Source organism: Capsaspora owczarzaki, assembly GCF_000151315.2.
Source record: "Capsaspora owczarzaki ATCC 30864 unplaced genomic scaffold supercont2.3, whole genome shotgun sequence".
Lineage (NCBI taxonomy): Eukaryota > Filasterea > Ministeriida > Capsasporidae > Capsaspora > Capsaspora owczarzaki.
The window spans coordinates 1,423,320-1,436,190 of NW_011887294.1; the positions used below are offsets into that span (position 1 = coordinate 1,423,320).

Below are 12,871 nucleotides of genomic sequence, written 5' to 3' on the forward strand. Positions count from 1 at the left end.
ATACTCTTCCTTTGCTACTGATAACCTAGGTGACTGTACGACCCACAGAGAAACCCGTTACGCGTGTCCGTTTCCCTTCAACGATCTCGTCGTGCTGCGCTCGACATTGCAGAAATTCTTGCTTGCCATTGTGCATTGTTCCATTATTCCCTTGCAAGCGTGATTGTAGAGTTTACTGTGCTCTGCTCTGAGAATTTGATCGATCACCGCTTCATTCCTCATTTTTTTCCCTTTTCTGCTCTTTTCAATCACGTCGCAGCCCGATCCGCTCCTTCCGCCTGGCAGTCTTCTCCGCCAGCATTCCCACGCCATCCATCTGAACGCCGTTGCCCGTATTGTGTCTCTTGTTGAGCATCGTGCGCAGCTCCGACATCACCAGCACCAGCAGCACCAGCAGTCACTGAATCTGTCATCAAATGAAGGTGAGGTTTGTTTCGTGATTTTCCCCTCCCCCCGCAGCTCCTTGTCACTTGTCCCTCCTTTCTATTGCTTGCTTGCTTGCTTTGCTGTTTGTCTGCCTTTTCATTGGGTTTGGTGGTGAGTGTGCTGGCAGGTGGTTTGATCCTGTCTAGCCAGCTGTGTGCTCGTGGTTTCCTAATGAGTCCCACCTGCCTCCGTTGGGGCGAACGCACAACTTCCCCCAACAATCACCACCACCAGCAAGCAAGCAAGCAAAAGGCCTGAAGATAGCATCAGACTGTTGCAATCCGCATTGAGAAGCAGCGCAATGGCGTCAGAGTGAAGTTGAAAAGAAGAATCAATGAAGAAGTGTGATGCCCAATTCAAGCAGCGGGCATGCGGGCTCATCGTCCGCCGCTACTCGACTCGCCACACACCATGCGGGTACAAATGTTTGAGAATGAGAAATTCACAAAAAGCAAACGAAGGGAGCGTGCGTCGATTGCACTGTGATGCAGTTCAAGTTGCGGTTTTTTGGGGGGGTTTTTTGCGCACTCTGGACCTCTCAGATTCAGACGGTCAAAATTCTAACGCTCTTTGTTTTGCTTTTCGCCTCTTGTTCGACTCCGGACATTTCCCAGAAAACTTTGGCATCCATTCTGTGCCTGGCCTCGGCGGCCCTCTTCACGGGCATCCTCTGCGAGCGCGACTTTAACATGCCGCTGGGAATTGCTCCGCTCATCACTGGAGAGCCAAACAAAATCTCCTCCAGCGACGTCTATGCCGTGTTCAAGCTCCTGCCCATGTTCTTCTTGCTCGTGGTTGTGTACACCTCTGGTCTCGGCCAGCGCTACAATTTGCTCGTCTTTTTCGGACTGATCGCATCCTCGTTTGGCGACTACTTCCTGGTCTACCAGAACGTTGATAAGATGTACTTTGTCTATGGCATGGCCTCGTTTGGCCTGGCCCATCTCTTGTATGTGCTTGCGCTCGGCTTCCGTCCGCTCCGCCTCGGCCTGGCCGTCATTCCGTTCTCGCTTGGCATTGCCAGCCAGTACAACTTGATGCTTGGCACCTTGCCCGAAAAGCTCGTCATTCCTGTCGGCATCTACCACTTGCTGATTGCCAGCATGATTTGGCGTGCGCTTGCTCGCAAGTCTGTTCCTCATGCCGACGGAACTAGCCCCAGCTTGGCCGCATATGGCGCCCTGCTTTTCGGCGTCTCGGACTCTCTGCTTGGCTTGAACAAATTCCGCTACCCCTTTGTCCAGGCACATCTCGTTGTGATGGTCACCTACTATGCAGCACAATTCCTGATTGCGCACTCCGTTGCCAAGCGTAAAGCCAAGACAGCCTGAATAAACAACAACAAAAACAAAGCACGGAGCGGTCGTATTTTCGTTTCGTTGATGAACTTGTCCACACAAAGTGTTGTATTCAAGCATGTCATTCTCAACTTAGAACGCAATCATTACCAATGTACATCTACATGAAGCTCGCACAGGTTCACCATCGAGCAAGTCCAAAATAATGCTCCAGCCAGTTATGCTTTGCTCGCGTCGTGCTCAGACAGGAGAAAATGTGCTGGGCTGGGCGTCGTCCGGCATGTGATACACATCCTCACCACCAGCCATCTCGCTATTATCTGGGAGAGCATACGTGTCCTTTTGATCGACAGAAAGCGCGTTCACAGCCAGGTTCATGCTCGTCGGTTCCGCCGGTTGCCGCATGGGCTCGTTGTAGATTGCCTGATCCTGGTCTGGTTTCTTTGCGGCGGTGTACTCTGCATAGATGGCCTCGCTTTCGACTCCAGGCACAGTGTCGTACGCAGCGTAGGCACGCTTGGGCGCTGGCTGCGGATCGTAGTACGTATCCAGCGATTGGTAATGCGCTGCGTATGTGTCACTTGGTTGAACGTAGTTGTCCTCTCCCTTGTCAGGGAGTGGTCGCTGCATATGCCCATCACCGACAGATTGGTACAAGTCGCCTTCGCCAGGAACAACATAATTGTCGTAAGTGCTCAATCCAGCTTGCATGGATATCGCGTTGGCTGATGTCCTCGAGCCGTGAGAGCGATTGAGGGCAACAAGAGTGACGACTCCCGGGTGATGCTTGCGCATGGGCGGACGGGTTCGACGGCGACGCAGGAGCACTACGGCTACCAGAACTAGAAGCAGGAAACACGCGCCTCCCAGACCGCCAGCAACGGCGGCAATGGGGCTCCCGGATGCAGCGTTTGATTGCGCGTTGCTATCGTTGCCAGCGCGCTTGCTAGAAGGCGCGAGACTGGTGGGAGTCGCCGATTCCGACAGCCTTGTGGAGGACGCCAAAGCGGCCGATGCGACCGAGGCAGCGGAAGCCGACGATTCAGCGACTGCCAATGCCGCAGATGCAGATGAAACGGAGGCAGCGGAATCAGATGAAACAGAGGCAGCGGAAGCAGATGAAACAGAGGCCGCAGCGGCAGACGACACCGATGCAACTGATTCGGCAGAGACAGCAGCAGCAGCAGACGAGGACGATTCAGATGCAACGGACGCGATGGAAGCAAGACGAACGGAAGCATCTAGCGCAGACATGACAGAGGAAACGGACGCGGCAAAAGCAGCGGCGGATGAGGAAGCTGCAACTGCAGAGGCTGATGCTGCAGAAGCAGAAGACGCGGACACTGCGGAAACCGAGGACACGGAAGCGACAGATGTCGCAGAAGCAGTCGCTGGCACACATAAAGTCGCCCCGTCAATGTTTGTAAACAGATCCATCCCGACGGTGCACACAGTGCACTGCGAACCGCTGGTGCAGGCTGCGCAGTTTTGAGGACAGGCTGTACATTGCAGTTGGTCAATCGCAAAGTAAGGACATGGAGTGCACAACGACACAGCCGAAACACAGGAAACGCGACTTACAAAAGCAGACTCCATCACCGGCATACGAGCCGAAAGAGCACGCGCTCTTGCAAACACCAGACTCGGCCACCAGCTTGTTTGTGCATTGAGTGCACGTGGCATAATCCTTGCTGCATGCCGTGCACGAGCCGGAGCGGCAAGGCACCAGACCACCGTCGGCATCCGGTCCAAACCCGTTCGTACCAGCGGAAGGCAAGCACTGTGTCTGACCCGCCCATGTGGTGACCAGGGTGAATTTGGGTGTGCAATCCGTGCACCGACCTTGATTCATTTTGCGACATCCGTCTGGCATGTCTGTTCGCACTGCAACACGAAAAAGAGAAACAAAAAACAAAAAAAAAAAAAAAAAAAAAAGTCGGATGTTAGCACAGAAGATGTACCACTACGATGGGCATCTCTTGCAAAAGCACATACTCATTGGGGTACATCCGTTGGACCCGAGCCTGAAATTTGGATAACACTTTGTGCAGCGACTAGAGGAGCATTCTTTGCAGTTTGCCGGGCAAGCTGACCGTCACAAGCAGAAAAAAAATAACGTCGCCAGCAGAACAAAAACAGATGAGTTTTTTTTTCAGGAGGTGTGCCATGTGCATGGGCAGACTTACATTGAAGTTTTGCTTGGCCAACATAGAAACCATCGCCGGCAAATTCGTCCGAGTCGAAGCACCCTTCCAAAAATGTTCCAGCTCCAGGTGGCTTCATCGGCAGAAACCCGCTTGTGGTGCTACAGGCAGAGCACTCTGTTGAGCTTGCACATTTTGTGCAAAAGTCGATGCCTTCACCGCAAGATGCTGCGATAAAAACACCAAAACAAAAACAAAAACAAAAAAAAACGAACAAATGTAGCACTTTTTGCCAAAACAAAAGAATTTTCCAGATCCGTCGATTTCAACCATCATGAGTTGTGTGGTGGACTGCTCCCAGTCCAACCCTTCAACGTGTCAATGCTGATGTTGCCCAACTCTGTCTGCGGCAATGGAGCATGGCCGAGGATTCGGCACAATGACGGAATGGGACATGTTTTTGACGTGTTATTTTTGGGAGGGGCTTGCATTTTGTCGCTGTTTTTGAGTTGTATTTTACATCAACCAACGCGGCCCTGAGGACCAAGTTCCACGATGGAATCCGCAGTGTCAGAGTTGTACAGCATGTGGTGAACGTAGTCTGAAAGCAGCGACCCCTCCAGAACGACAAAACGCCAGAGAAAAGAGGGCATCGGCGTGGGGTTGGTCAAGAACCCAAAGCATCTAATGGAAAAAACCGCAACACATGCTCTATCACGATCGCGGGTTTGTGTCAGTCTCTCGCTTTCTCCCCCCCCCTCCTCCATCCCCTTGGTCTTTCGCTTTTGATGGCTTCGTCGAGACGTGAAGTAGAAGTGCATGGCACAGCGGGCAAACGAGTGGGTGGCGGGGACGGTTACCGGGAGAAGGAGGCAAAGGAGAACAAAAACGCGCTTACCCGCAACGAGACATGGAAAAGTCGCAACCACAAAAAGCAGCAAGAGCCGGGTCGCGATCATGGCTGGATGGGGACAAGACGGGTCGACGAGAAAGCTCCACACACAACGAGAACAAAGACAGGAGACAGAGTGCAGCACGGAAAGCACCGGAAAGAGAGAAGAAAGAGAGATGGTAAGAAATGAGTCAAATCCGAAAAAGAGTGAGGTTTTGTCAGATGCGAAAAAACAAAAAGAGCAAAAACCAGACACGAATGCGGGATGCAAGCCCCGTTTCCAACCAATCTGATCTGACAAGGCAGGCAGTATCTGGTGGATGATTGGTACCATTTCGCTCTGCATCATTCAGTCCCGTGAACAGGAACAAACAAGGCAAACGCGAAAAGCAACGCAAAAAACTTGAAACCCAAGTGTGCCAAGGTTTGCACATCTGTGTTTTGTTATTTCTCTAATCGGAACATCCGAGATGGATGCGGAAGTATCCATTCCTTCACCTTTTCCGTTTCGGCTTCCGGCAACGCTTCAGCTCATCACTACAATCGTTCTTCCATTGCGCGCGTGCGTTGTTTTGCTATCGGCTCTCATTCTGACTATCGTGTTGATCTGCACTGCCAAAACTGAAATTCCGTCCTGTCATTTCAGTCTTTGCTCAGCAATCGGACAATGCTCAAGACCACGAATCATGTCTGGATGTCGTCTCTCGCACTGCTCCTGTTCACGCTAGCCACCCGTACTCTCGCCGCCAACCAGGCGCAAGATCCTACGCATGCAAGCGCGACCTCATCAAGGGGCTCGCCGGTGTCGGTGCAAGTGCTCTCGCTGCTTCTGGTGCTCGGCTACACCTTCGGGACGGAGCGGTATGCTCGCCATGGCAGCAAGACCGCTCGAGCGGTGTCTGACAATTCATCGCGCTCCACTGTGATTACAATCGTCTCGGGTAAGGCATATGTTGTGTTGTCGATCTCGAACGAGACAAACGAGCGGCAAGCGCGGGGGAGTTGCCCGAGTTTACAAAACAAAAAACAACGAGAGCGTGCTCAGACTTCTTTCTCATGCATCTCGGTTGTCACAGTTTGAAGATGATAATAATGCTAACTTGATTGCGGGGGGATGATCAGCCACCATTTTCCCGTTTGCAGGGGCTCTGAGCCTATTCGACCCACTGGCAATGCCGCCGCTTCCAACTGTCGTCGTGGCATTTTTATTTGCAGTCGAACTCTTTGCCATCTGGCTTCGTTACCATTCTATGCACATGTACGTATCCACTCCTGTTGTCCTTGACTTGCGTTGCAGTGAGGGATGGAGGGCATTGCTGCTTGATGTGCCGGACCACCCAATCCGAAATCATGATTTTGTTTTTCCAAGAGGATGAACGCAACTCACCTGACCCCATGCTGGTCACAGTCTGGGCATCTACTTTACACGCTCCCTCAAGGTCCAGGAAGGTCAGCGCGTGATTCAATCGGGCCCGTACGCGTACATTCGCCATCCGGGCTACTTGGCGAATCTGCTCGCATTTTTCGCCCATGCCGTGTTGGTTTCCCAAAACTATGGCGTCTTTGCGATTGTCTTTTGCGCCATGGCAGTTGTCTGGTCGGTGCGCATCGATCTTGAAGAGCGCATGCTTGTGTCTGAGCTGGGGGCGGCGTATGTCGCCTACCAGCAGCGAACAAAGCGGCTGATTCCGTTTGTTTTGTAAAGTGCGGGAGAGCATGCGTTGGAATTCTGGTTGTGTTGTTGCGTTGTTGTTGTTGTTGTTGATTTTGTTGTCGATAGTGTTGCTGTGGCTGTTGTTGGCTGTGTATTGCTTGTGCTGGTGCTGTCCGATGAATGGATTGAAAATGCTGCGCAACAAAAAACCACGAACACATCTTGCTCGAGCTGCAGCCAACCTTCTCCAGCACCGTGGTCGACCTCTCTGGCTCGACGGACACGTGAAACCGTGCGACTCGCCTCCAATCGGTGTGCCAGTGCAGATGCCGAGGCCGCTGCGGTTTCGGGGGTTGCGGGGGTTTGGAGCTCCGCGCCACCCTTTGATTACGCGCGCTTATGGATTTCGCGCGTGCATGTTCGTTCTACCGCCCACATCCTCCTCCTCCTCCTCCTCCTCCTCTTCCTCCCCCGAGCGCTCGCCGTAGCCGTTGATTTCGAGGGGCCCCAACTCTCTCCGTGCCTGTGTTTGCTTTTATGTGGACACGAGTGCTATCAGTACCCAACAACGGTTTTTTTTTCTTTTCTTTTTTTTCAAAGAAATCTGTTCCATGCAATCTTGCGCGAAAAACCCGTCGCTGCTGCTGATATCCGCTTGCGTTCGATGGGCTGTCTGGTGATGGCTGTCAGCATCGCCAACCCGGCGTAGTTGAGGTAGGACGGAGGAAGCTGTGTGCAGTCAAGGAGGTCCAAAATCTCAGTGCATGGGCGCATGACCAATTGTGTTTTGGTTGCCAGTTGTCGTCGCACTTGTCCTCGTTCCGCTCCAGCATGTGCGCTCCCCTCATTCGAGAAAAGGCTCAGACTTGTCGTCCTTGATTGTGTCGCTGCTTTTTCCATTCCCGAGCTCGTCTCCAATCTTCCGTTTTCGTCGTGACTCTCAAAACGTCCGATGCAACCAGTTTTTTTTTTTTTTTGAAATTCTTTGTGACGCCCCCTGATTTTTTTTTCTCTTCCGTTTCGCCTTTCTTTCCCCCCTCCCCTTCTCTGTTTCGTGGGGATCTGGTTCGACCTCGCCACTCACGAAGGGCGTGCTGCGTTCCATCGCTCGCGTGGCCAGCAGCAGTCTTCTTGCCTCTGACGCGCGCGAGTGCCGCTCAACACACACACACACAAAAAAAAAAAAAGTCTTTTTGTGCTGACAGCTTTTGAATGACGACTTCGGCTGAGCCGAAGCAGCCACCTGTGGGGCTGAACTCGTTCTTTGGCGCCATCATTGACGTGCTGGATGCTGAGCAGATTTTTCGGCTTGCAGCGCGCGGCGTCTGCCCTCGGCTCGCACGGCGCGTGAGCTTTGCAAAGCAGGACATTGTTTCCGGTGAGTGAGGACGCTGCTTCGGCATCTTTGATGGGCTCTCCCCCTTTCCCATCGGCTTTGTTTGCCGTGGTTTTGGTGCGACCCCCGGGGTTGCTGCTCGCTCCATTGACGATCGATTGGCGAATGCTGCCTTTATTTATTTCATGCGTGGTGCTGTTCTCGAGCGGGGCAAAAAGCTGGAGGACTTTGCAAACGCGATCTGATTTTCCACATGTCATGTTCCAACAACAAAAACAAAAAAAAAAAAAAAAAAAAAAAAAAAAGACGATTTGTTTTTTTGTTTTTTGTTGTTGTTTTTGTCGATTTGTTTTTTTGCTTGAGTGTGGTGGTTTGGGACTCGCTTGCTCTGCAAGTCGCGATCCAGGAAGATGGCCAGAGATTGCTTATCTGCAAGATGACACATTGTGGAAACGCTGGGATAGCGGTGGGCATGTGGAGCACCAGTACGCGTGGGATGTTCACGTTGTTCTTTCTCACTTGCAGGCTGCGCTCGTTTTTTTTTTTTTTTTTTTGCTTTTTTTTTTTCGGTTTGCAACACGACGCAGGAATCGGGTTTGTCTACGACGAGAACGAGTCGCTCATCCACCGCTGGACAGACAGGCTCCACTGGGGCGACGCGCTCCACGATGGCGAACGCGTAATGGTAACGAGCAATTTAACAATCACACTTCACTTCAAAAAAAAAAAAAAAAAAAAGCAAGGTGAACGTGCCTTTTTCTTTAAAACCGCAGCCTTGCTCGCGAGCGATTTGGCGAACGGCGCCAGGAGACTCTTGATGCGTAGTCTCATGGCAACTCTAGTGAGTGAGCAGTGAAAGGAATTGCAAGTGAAGCCCCCCCCCCTTTTGTCCGGCAGCGGCATCAAGAGGGGGAGGGTGGTTTGATCTGGGAGGAGGACTCATAGCATTGGTCGTCTGACACGCGTGAAATCCGGTTTGAAAAAAAAGACAAGAAAAATAACAAAAACAGATAACGAACGCTGTGGCAATTAGCTTGTCGCTGCGCCTGCACAGGCCGCTGAGAGGAGGCGAAATTCGAACGATTGAGATCTCTCGAGACTCGTGAAACAAAGAGGACAGGCCCGGTGCATCAGCAAGCCCAAAACAATTTAAAAACCCACCCAAAAAAAAAAAAAACATTCCGCACCTCATCAGCATTCAATAATTTCCCCAAACCTGTTTTTTTTTTTTTTTTTTTTTTTTTTCTGCGTGTGTGTGTGTGTGGCTGCGGGCAGATTTACCGCCAGTTGACGACCGACAGCGAAGGCAAACAATCACGGGTCGTCAACGGCCTGTGCAAGAAGACCATTGCGGATACGGCCTCGGCGCTCCGGATTGTCTCGTACTACACCGAGTTGTAAGTGCTGCTTCTCCAATCACTCAAAGATCGCTTTGTGGTTTGTGGTTCGAATCGCCCGATTCACTTGCTCTCGTTAATTGTTCGAACATAGAGCGCTCCATTCGATTGGTCCCTTGCGAATCAACGCGGACGTGCTGGACGGCGCGATGCTGCGGTCTCCGTTTCAACGGACCCCAAACCACACCGCACGGATGCCGGATGCCGATGAGCTGCTTCTCGAGACGCTTGCGGGCCGTGATTACTTTCCTCTGCTCGAATCAAGCTACGACCAGCTGGTTCAGAGCGCAAGCCGGCCGAAAATTGTGGGCCCAAACGAGCTGTACCCACCGCTGAATCTCAATCTGGTCAGCGGAAGCGCTGCAGGAGGGACTCGCAGGCGCGCTGGTGAAGCTGAAGGTGCTGATCCCGCAACCGCAGATGGGCGGCGTGTCCGGGCGCGAAGCACGAGCGACTTGAATCCGGATCCTGCCAGCAGCTCCAACAGCACTGGCGCAGCAGCCAGCCTTGGAGATGCAGTTAAGGGCACTTTTGAAAACGAAGAGGACGAGGAGGTGACAATGGTGCTCAAACGAAGGCGACGCAGTCGCAACACCTTCACCATTGTTGATAGCTCAAATTCGTACTTGCCAAGTGGCATGCGATTGTCCCCCGTTCGTTCCCCGCTGCCCCGCGCTGCGCTGCGGCACATGGTTTCCACGGCCTTATCTTCCCATCCGGAACCTCAGCGAACGAATGGACACCCGGCAGCTGCAGAAACCTCGCTCGGAGCCAGCAGTGTGTCTTTGGCCACTCGTGTGGCTGAAGCATCTGATCGCCAACCGCCGCCGCCGCCACCACCACCACCACCACCAGTATCAGCAGCGGTAACAGCAACAGCAACAGCAGCAACAGCAGCAGCAACCCCACCTATCTCGACCAGCGCGTCATCATCCTCGTCTGAGCTAGATGCGATTCGAGACATTGCCAAAGTTGATCCCGCAGCTCCCAGCCAGCAACCAATCATCGATGTATCCCCACGGATGCCAGTCCTTGGACCACCACAAATTCAGTCCCCGCAACTGCAGCTCGGCGTGTCGCAACCAACGTCGCAGCAAGTCCCGATGTACAAGCAACCATCACCAACGAGCATGGGATTTTCAGTGTACTCTTCGCAGCAACCTCCGCAGTTTGAACCGCAGTACTTTGGAACTCTGCACCATCAGCATCAGCTTCAGCCCCAGATGTACCCGAGTAGTAGCATGCCCGCACCCACGCCCTCCATGCATGTCATGATGCTCCCCAACGGGCAGCAGGTGCTTGTCAATCAGGCTCCTGCGCAGCAACTGTACATGCAGATGCCTCGTGCTCAGAATCCCCAAGGCTACCCGGCAGAGGCACCCGTATTTGGATCACCCTTCCCTGCTCCACAGTACAATCCGCCGCCGCCGCCGATGCGTCAGTCGATCGGCATGAGCTCGTTTCATCACCAACCTGCCATGCAGCCAGCATTCCTTGGACAGCAGCCTGCCCCCACCTTCGGGTTTCAGCCAGTTCAGTACTCGACGCCGCAACAACCTCCTGTTCAAGAAGTCCAGTACGCGATGCACCCACAGCAATCCATGATGCAGATGCAGCCCATCCAACCGCAACTGCAGCCAATGGGCTATGGCCCCTGGTCTCAACCTCAACAGCCCCATCAAGTGGCACATCCTCAGCTCCAGTATCAGCACCAATATCAGCCACCACAGCAGCAGCAGCAGCCACAGCCGCAGTACCAACTCGTATACCAGCATCCGCCACAGCAGGTGCAACATCTACAACAACAATCGCATCAACAACCTCAGCTCGTGCCGCAGCCACATCAGCTCTATCAGGGCCAATCACAGCAACAGCAGCCACAACAGCAACCACAACAGCAACCACCACCACCCCAGCAGCAGCAGCAGCAGCAGCAGGTCAGCCAGCCCGAAGTCAATTCGGAAGATCGAGCGAGTGTGCAGGCTCCTCCCACCAGCACCAATTCTAACGAATCGCTCCCAAAGCAGGAAATGCAGCCTGCTTCCGCAACTCTTGAGCCTGTACCAGCGGCTATGCCAGCTGGAGCTGAGCCACCAACTCTTGCAGAGCCATGCAACAGCATCGAGGGACAGCAACAACCTGGAAACGAACGATAGAGTAGCGCTATGTGGTTTAGCAACCATAGTTGTGATTGATGCCCAGTAGGATTCGTCAAAAGTAGTCGTATTTATTTTTGTTTGAAATATGGAATAGGCCATGTTTCAACACATCATTGTATCATTATCGTACTGCTCTTGCTTGAGCAGTTGGGGCAGGTATAAGAGTCCTACCAACAGTCGTCGTTCGATCACAAGCTGTGAGTTGAAAGCATTTTCACATCGAAAGTGTCCCAGCTGAACACAAGCTAGAATCATCAACGACTTACAGGGAGCGGCTCATTCGAATCTATTCCAACGCACTTGGCGTGATACCAAAACCTGCACTCGTCGCATTCAATATATAGCAAGTCGGGATTATGGGGCTCGTCGCAACAGAGCAAGCTCAGAGCAGATGTCTTGGAGGGGGGGGGGAAAAAACGTGCAGGAATGAGACCCGAGCCCAAAACCCACCATCTGAACCCCCCTGCACAGAATAAACACCAACACTGACGGCTGATACAATACCAAGAGGTCTTACATCAACTGTGCCCTTGCGATGGTCGTACGTGGTGCGGCAATAGTAGACGTTGGAAATGTCGACTGGCGCGAAAAGTTCTTCCTCTGGCAAGCTCTTTCGCAGACGGTGACGCACACAGTTGACTTGGTAGTTTTGGAACTGATCGACGCCATCAATCACAATCACTTGGCCGATGACACGATATGCGGGGCAAACGTCAAAATGGTCTGTTACAAACAGCTCGCTCTCGCCAATCCAGGGCAAGTCGCGTGCCTTTGTATCCTAACAGAGAACAGCAAGAAGAAAAAGTAGGAATAACAGTGAGTGTATTTGAGCAAGCTCACCTTCAATGTCAAGGTCGAGACGTTGCAGTAATCCGAGGAGGAGCGCGACTATGCTGCGACGTCTCGACTTACTGCTGCCTGGTAGTACCACTTGACGCGGATCCAGATCTCGCTGCCTGGCTCTGAGGCACTGAAAATGTCAACAATCTGTGCAATGAACGGGCCCTCGTGTCCACCTGCGCTTGGTGGCTTAATGTAGACTGACAAGCGCGCAGCATGGGAACCGCCGCCGTCCAGTCAGTCAGTCAGTCAGTCAGTTTACGTCGATCGCAGCGCCTTGTTAAAGTCACAAGAACAGCTTTAACAAAAGTCTTCCGCTCGAAAGCCTGGCTCACCTCGGTCGTGCAGGGCAAACACTTCACGCGTCGGCAGCACAAAGCGAGAATAGTGCTTCAGTTCGTCGGCTGCCTCCTCGTCTTGGCTCATGTGTGATTTGATTTGGTTGGGGAAATTAATCTGATACTAGAAAATTGAAGACTACATCATGCAACAAAAGCGCTCTTTTTTGGCAGTGTGCATTGGTTCAAAGCCTGCAGACAAAGCCAAAAAGTCCAAAAGCCCAAGAAATCCAAGACAGCGTTGACTACGCATCCGTACGCGGACCTCAACTGAGGTGTAACTCATCGAGTACTGTACTCACAGATTGTTATGCGCCAAACCTTGATCTCACAGAATAGAGTCAAGACGACCTGAACTTTCCCCGTTTCGTTCAACCTCAGCGTTTC

At 52.5% G+C, this 12,871-nt stretch overlaps 5 protein-coding genes across 5 annotated transcripts; 3 read left to right on the forward strand and 2 right to left on the reverse strand.

Annotated features, from left to right (window-relative positions):
• The first annotated feature begins 206 nt into the window (after window positions 1-206).
• Window positions 207-1,909, forward strand: CAOG_02437 (transmembrane protein 86A). The gene is made up of 2 exons (XM_004349137.2): window positions 207-422; window positions 1,041-1,909. Exons 1-2 carry the CDS (start codon window positions 417-419, stop codon window positions 1,755-1,757), a joined length of 723 nt encoding a protein of 240 aa, XP_004349187.1. The 5' UTR covers window positions 207-416; the 3' UTR covers window positions 1,758-1,909.
• Window positions 1,815-4,957, reverse strand: CAOG_02438 (hypothetical protein). Its single transcript, XM_004349138.2, has 5 exons — window positions 4,767-4,957; window positions 3,911-4,096; window positions 3,720-3,812; window positions 3,306-3,608; window positions 1,815-3,223 (listed from the first exon to the last, which is right to left on the reverse strand). Exons 1-5 carry the CDS (start codon window positions 4,825-4,827, stop codon window positions 1,965-1,967), a joined length of 1,902 nt encoding a protein of 633 aa, XP_004349188.1. The 5' UTR covers window positions 4,828-4,957; the 3' UTR covers window positions 1,815-1,964.
• Window positions 4,958-5,413: 456 nt separating this feature from the next.
• On the forward strand, window positions 5,414-6,887 carry CAOG_02439 (isoprenylcysteine carboxyl methyltransferase). The gene is made up of 3 exons (XM_004349139.2): window positions 5,414-5,701; window positions 5,883-6,018; window positions 6,169-6,887. Exons 1-3 carry the CDS (start codon window positions 5,428-5,430, stop codon window positions 6,461-6,463), a joined length of 705 nt encoding a protein of 234 aa, XP_004349189.2. The 5' UTR covers window positions 5,414-5,427; the 3' UTR covers window positions 6,464-6,887.
• Window positions 6,888-7,373: 486 nt separating this feature from the next.
• On the forward strand, window positions 7,374-11,435 carry CAOG_02440 (hypothetical protein). The gene is made up of 4 exons (XM_004349140.2): window positions 7,374-7,792; window positions 8,338-8,435; window positions 9,026-9,147; window positions 9,242-11,435. Exons 1-4 carry the CDS (start codon window positions 7,627-7,629, stop codon window positions 11,301-11,303), a joined length of 2,448 nt encoding a protein of 815 aa, XP_004349190.2. The 5' UTR covers window positions 7,374-7,626; the 3' UTR covers window positions 11,304-11,435.
• CAOG_02441 (hypothetical protein) lies at window positions 11,358-12,609 on the reverse strand. Its single transcript, XM_004349141.2, has 5 exons — window positions 12,482-12,609; window positions 12,219-12,346; window positions 11,824-12,084; window positions 11,573-11,701; window positions 11,358-11,473 (listed from the first exon to the last, which is right to left on the reverse strand). The coding sequence occupies exons 1-5, from the start codon at window positions 12,570-12,572 to the stop codon at window positions 11,417-11,419; spliced, it is 666 nt and encodes a 221-aa protein (XP_004349191.1). The 5' UTR covers window positions 12,573-12,609; the 3' UTR covers window positions 11,358-11,416.
• Between the last annotated feature and the right edge of the window lie 262 nt (window positions 12,610-12,871).

Excerpts from the sequence above, each read along its gene's own strand:
- CAOG_02438 (XM_004349138.2), bottom strand. The coding sequence starts at position 4,827 with ATGATCGCGACCCGGCTCTTGCTGCTTTTTGTGGTTGCGACTTTTCCA. Across the intron at positions 3,609-3,719 it reads CAACGGATGTACCCCAATGA|TGCGAACAGACATGCCAGAC; the intron begins GTATGTGCTTTT and ends TTCGTGTTGCAG. Across the intron at positions 3,224-3,305 it reads CGGTGATGGAGTCTGCTTTT|CCTGTCCTCAAAACTGCGCA; the intron begins GTAAGTCGCGTT and ends TGCAATGTACAG.
- CAOG_02439 (XM_004349139.2), top strand. The coding sequence starts at position 5,428 with ATGCTCAAGACCACGAATCATGTCTGGATGTCGTCTCTCGCACTGCTC. Across the intron at positions 5,702-5,882 it reads TGTGATTACAATCGTCTCGG|CCACCATTTTCCCGTTTGCA; the intron begins GTAAGGCATATG and ends GGGGATGATCAG. Across the intron at positions 6,019-6,168 it reads CGTTACCATTCTATGCACAT|TCTGGGCATCTACTTTACAC; the intron begins GTACGTATCCAC and ends TGCTGGTCACAG.
- CAOG_02440 (XM_004349140.2), top strand. The coding sequence starts at position 7,627 with ATGACGACTTCGGCTGAGCCGAAGCAGCCACCTGTGGGGCTGAACTCG. Across the intron at positions 7,793-8,337 it reads AAAGCAGGACATTGTTTCCG|GAATCGGGTTTGTCTACGAC; the intron begins GTGAGTGAGGAC and ends AACACGACGCAG. Across the intron at positions 8,436-9,025 it reads ACGATGGCGAACGCGTAATG|ATTTACCGCCAGTTGACGAC; the intron begins GTAACGAGCAAT and ends GGCTGCGGGCAG.
- CAOG_02441 (XM_004349141.2), bottom strand. The coding sequence starts at position 12,572 with ATGAGCCAAGACGAGGAGGCAGCCGACGAACTGAAGCACTATTCTCGC. Across the intron at positions 12,347-12,481 it reads GTTTGCCCTGCACGACCGAG|TCTACATTAAGCCACCAAGC; the intron begins GTGAGCCAGGCT and ends CGCGCTTGTCAG. Across the intron at positions 11,474-11,572 it reads ATTCGAATGAGCCGCTCCCT|GACTCTTATACCTGCCCCAA; the intron begins GTAAGTCGTTGA and ends GACTGTTGGTAG.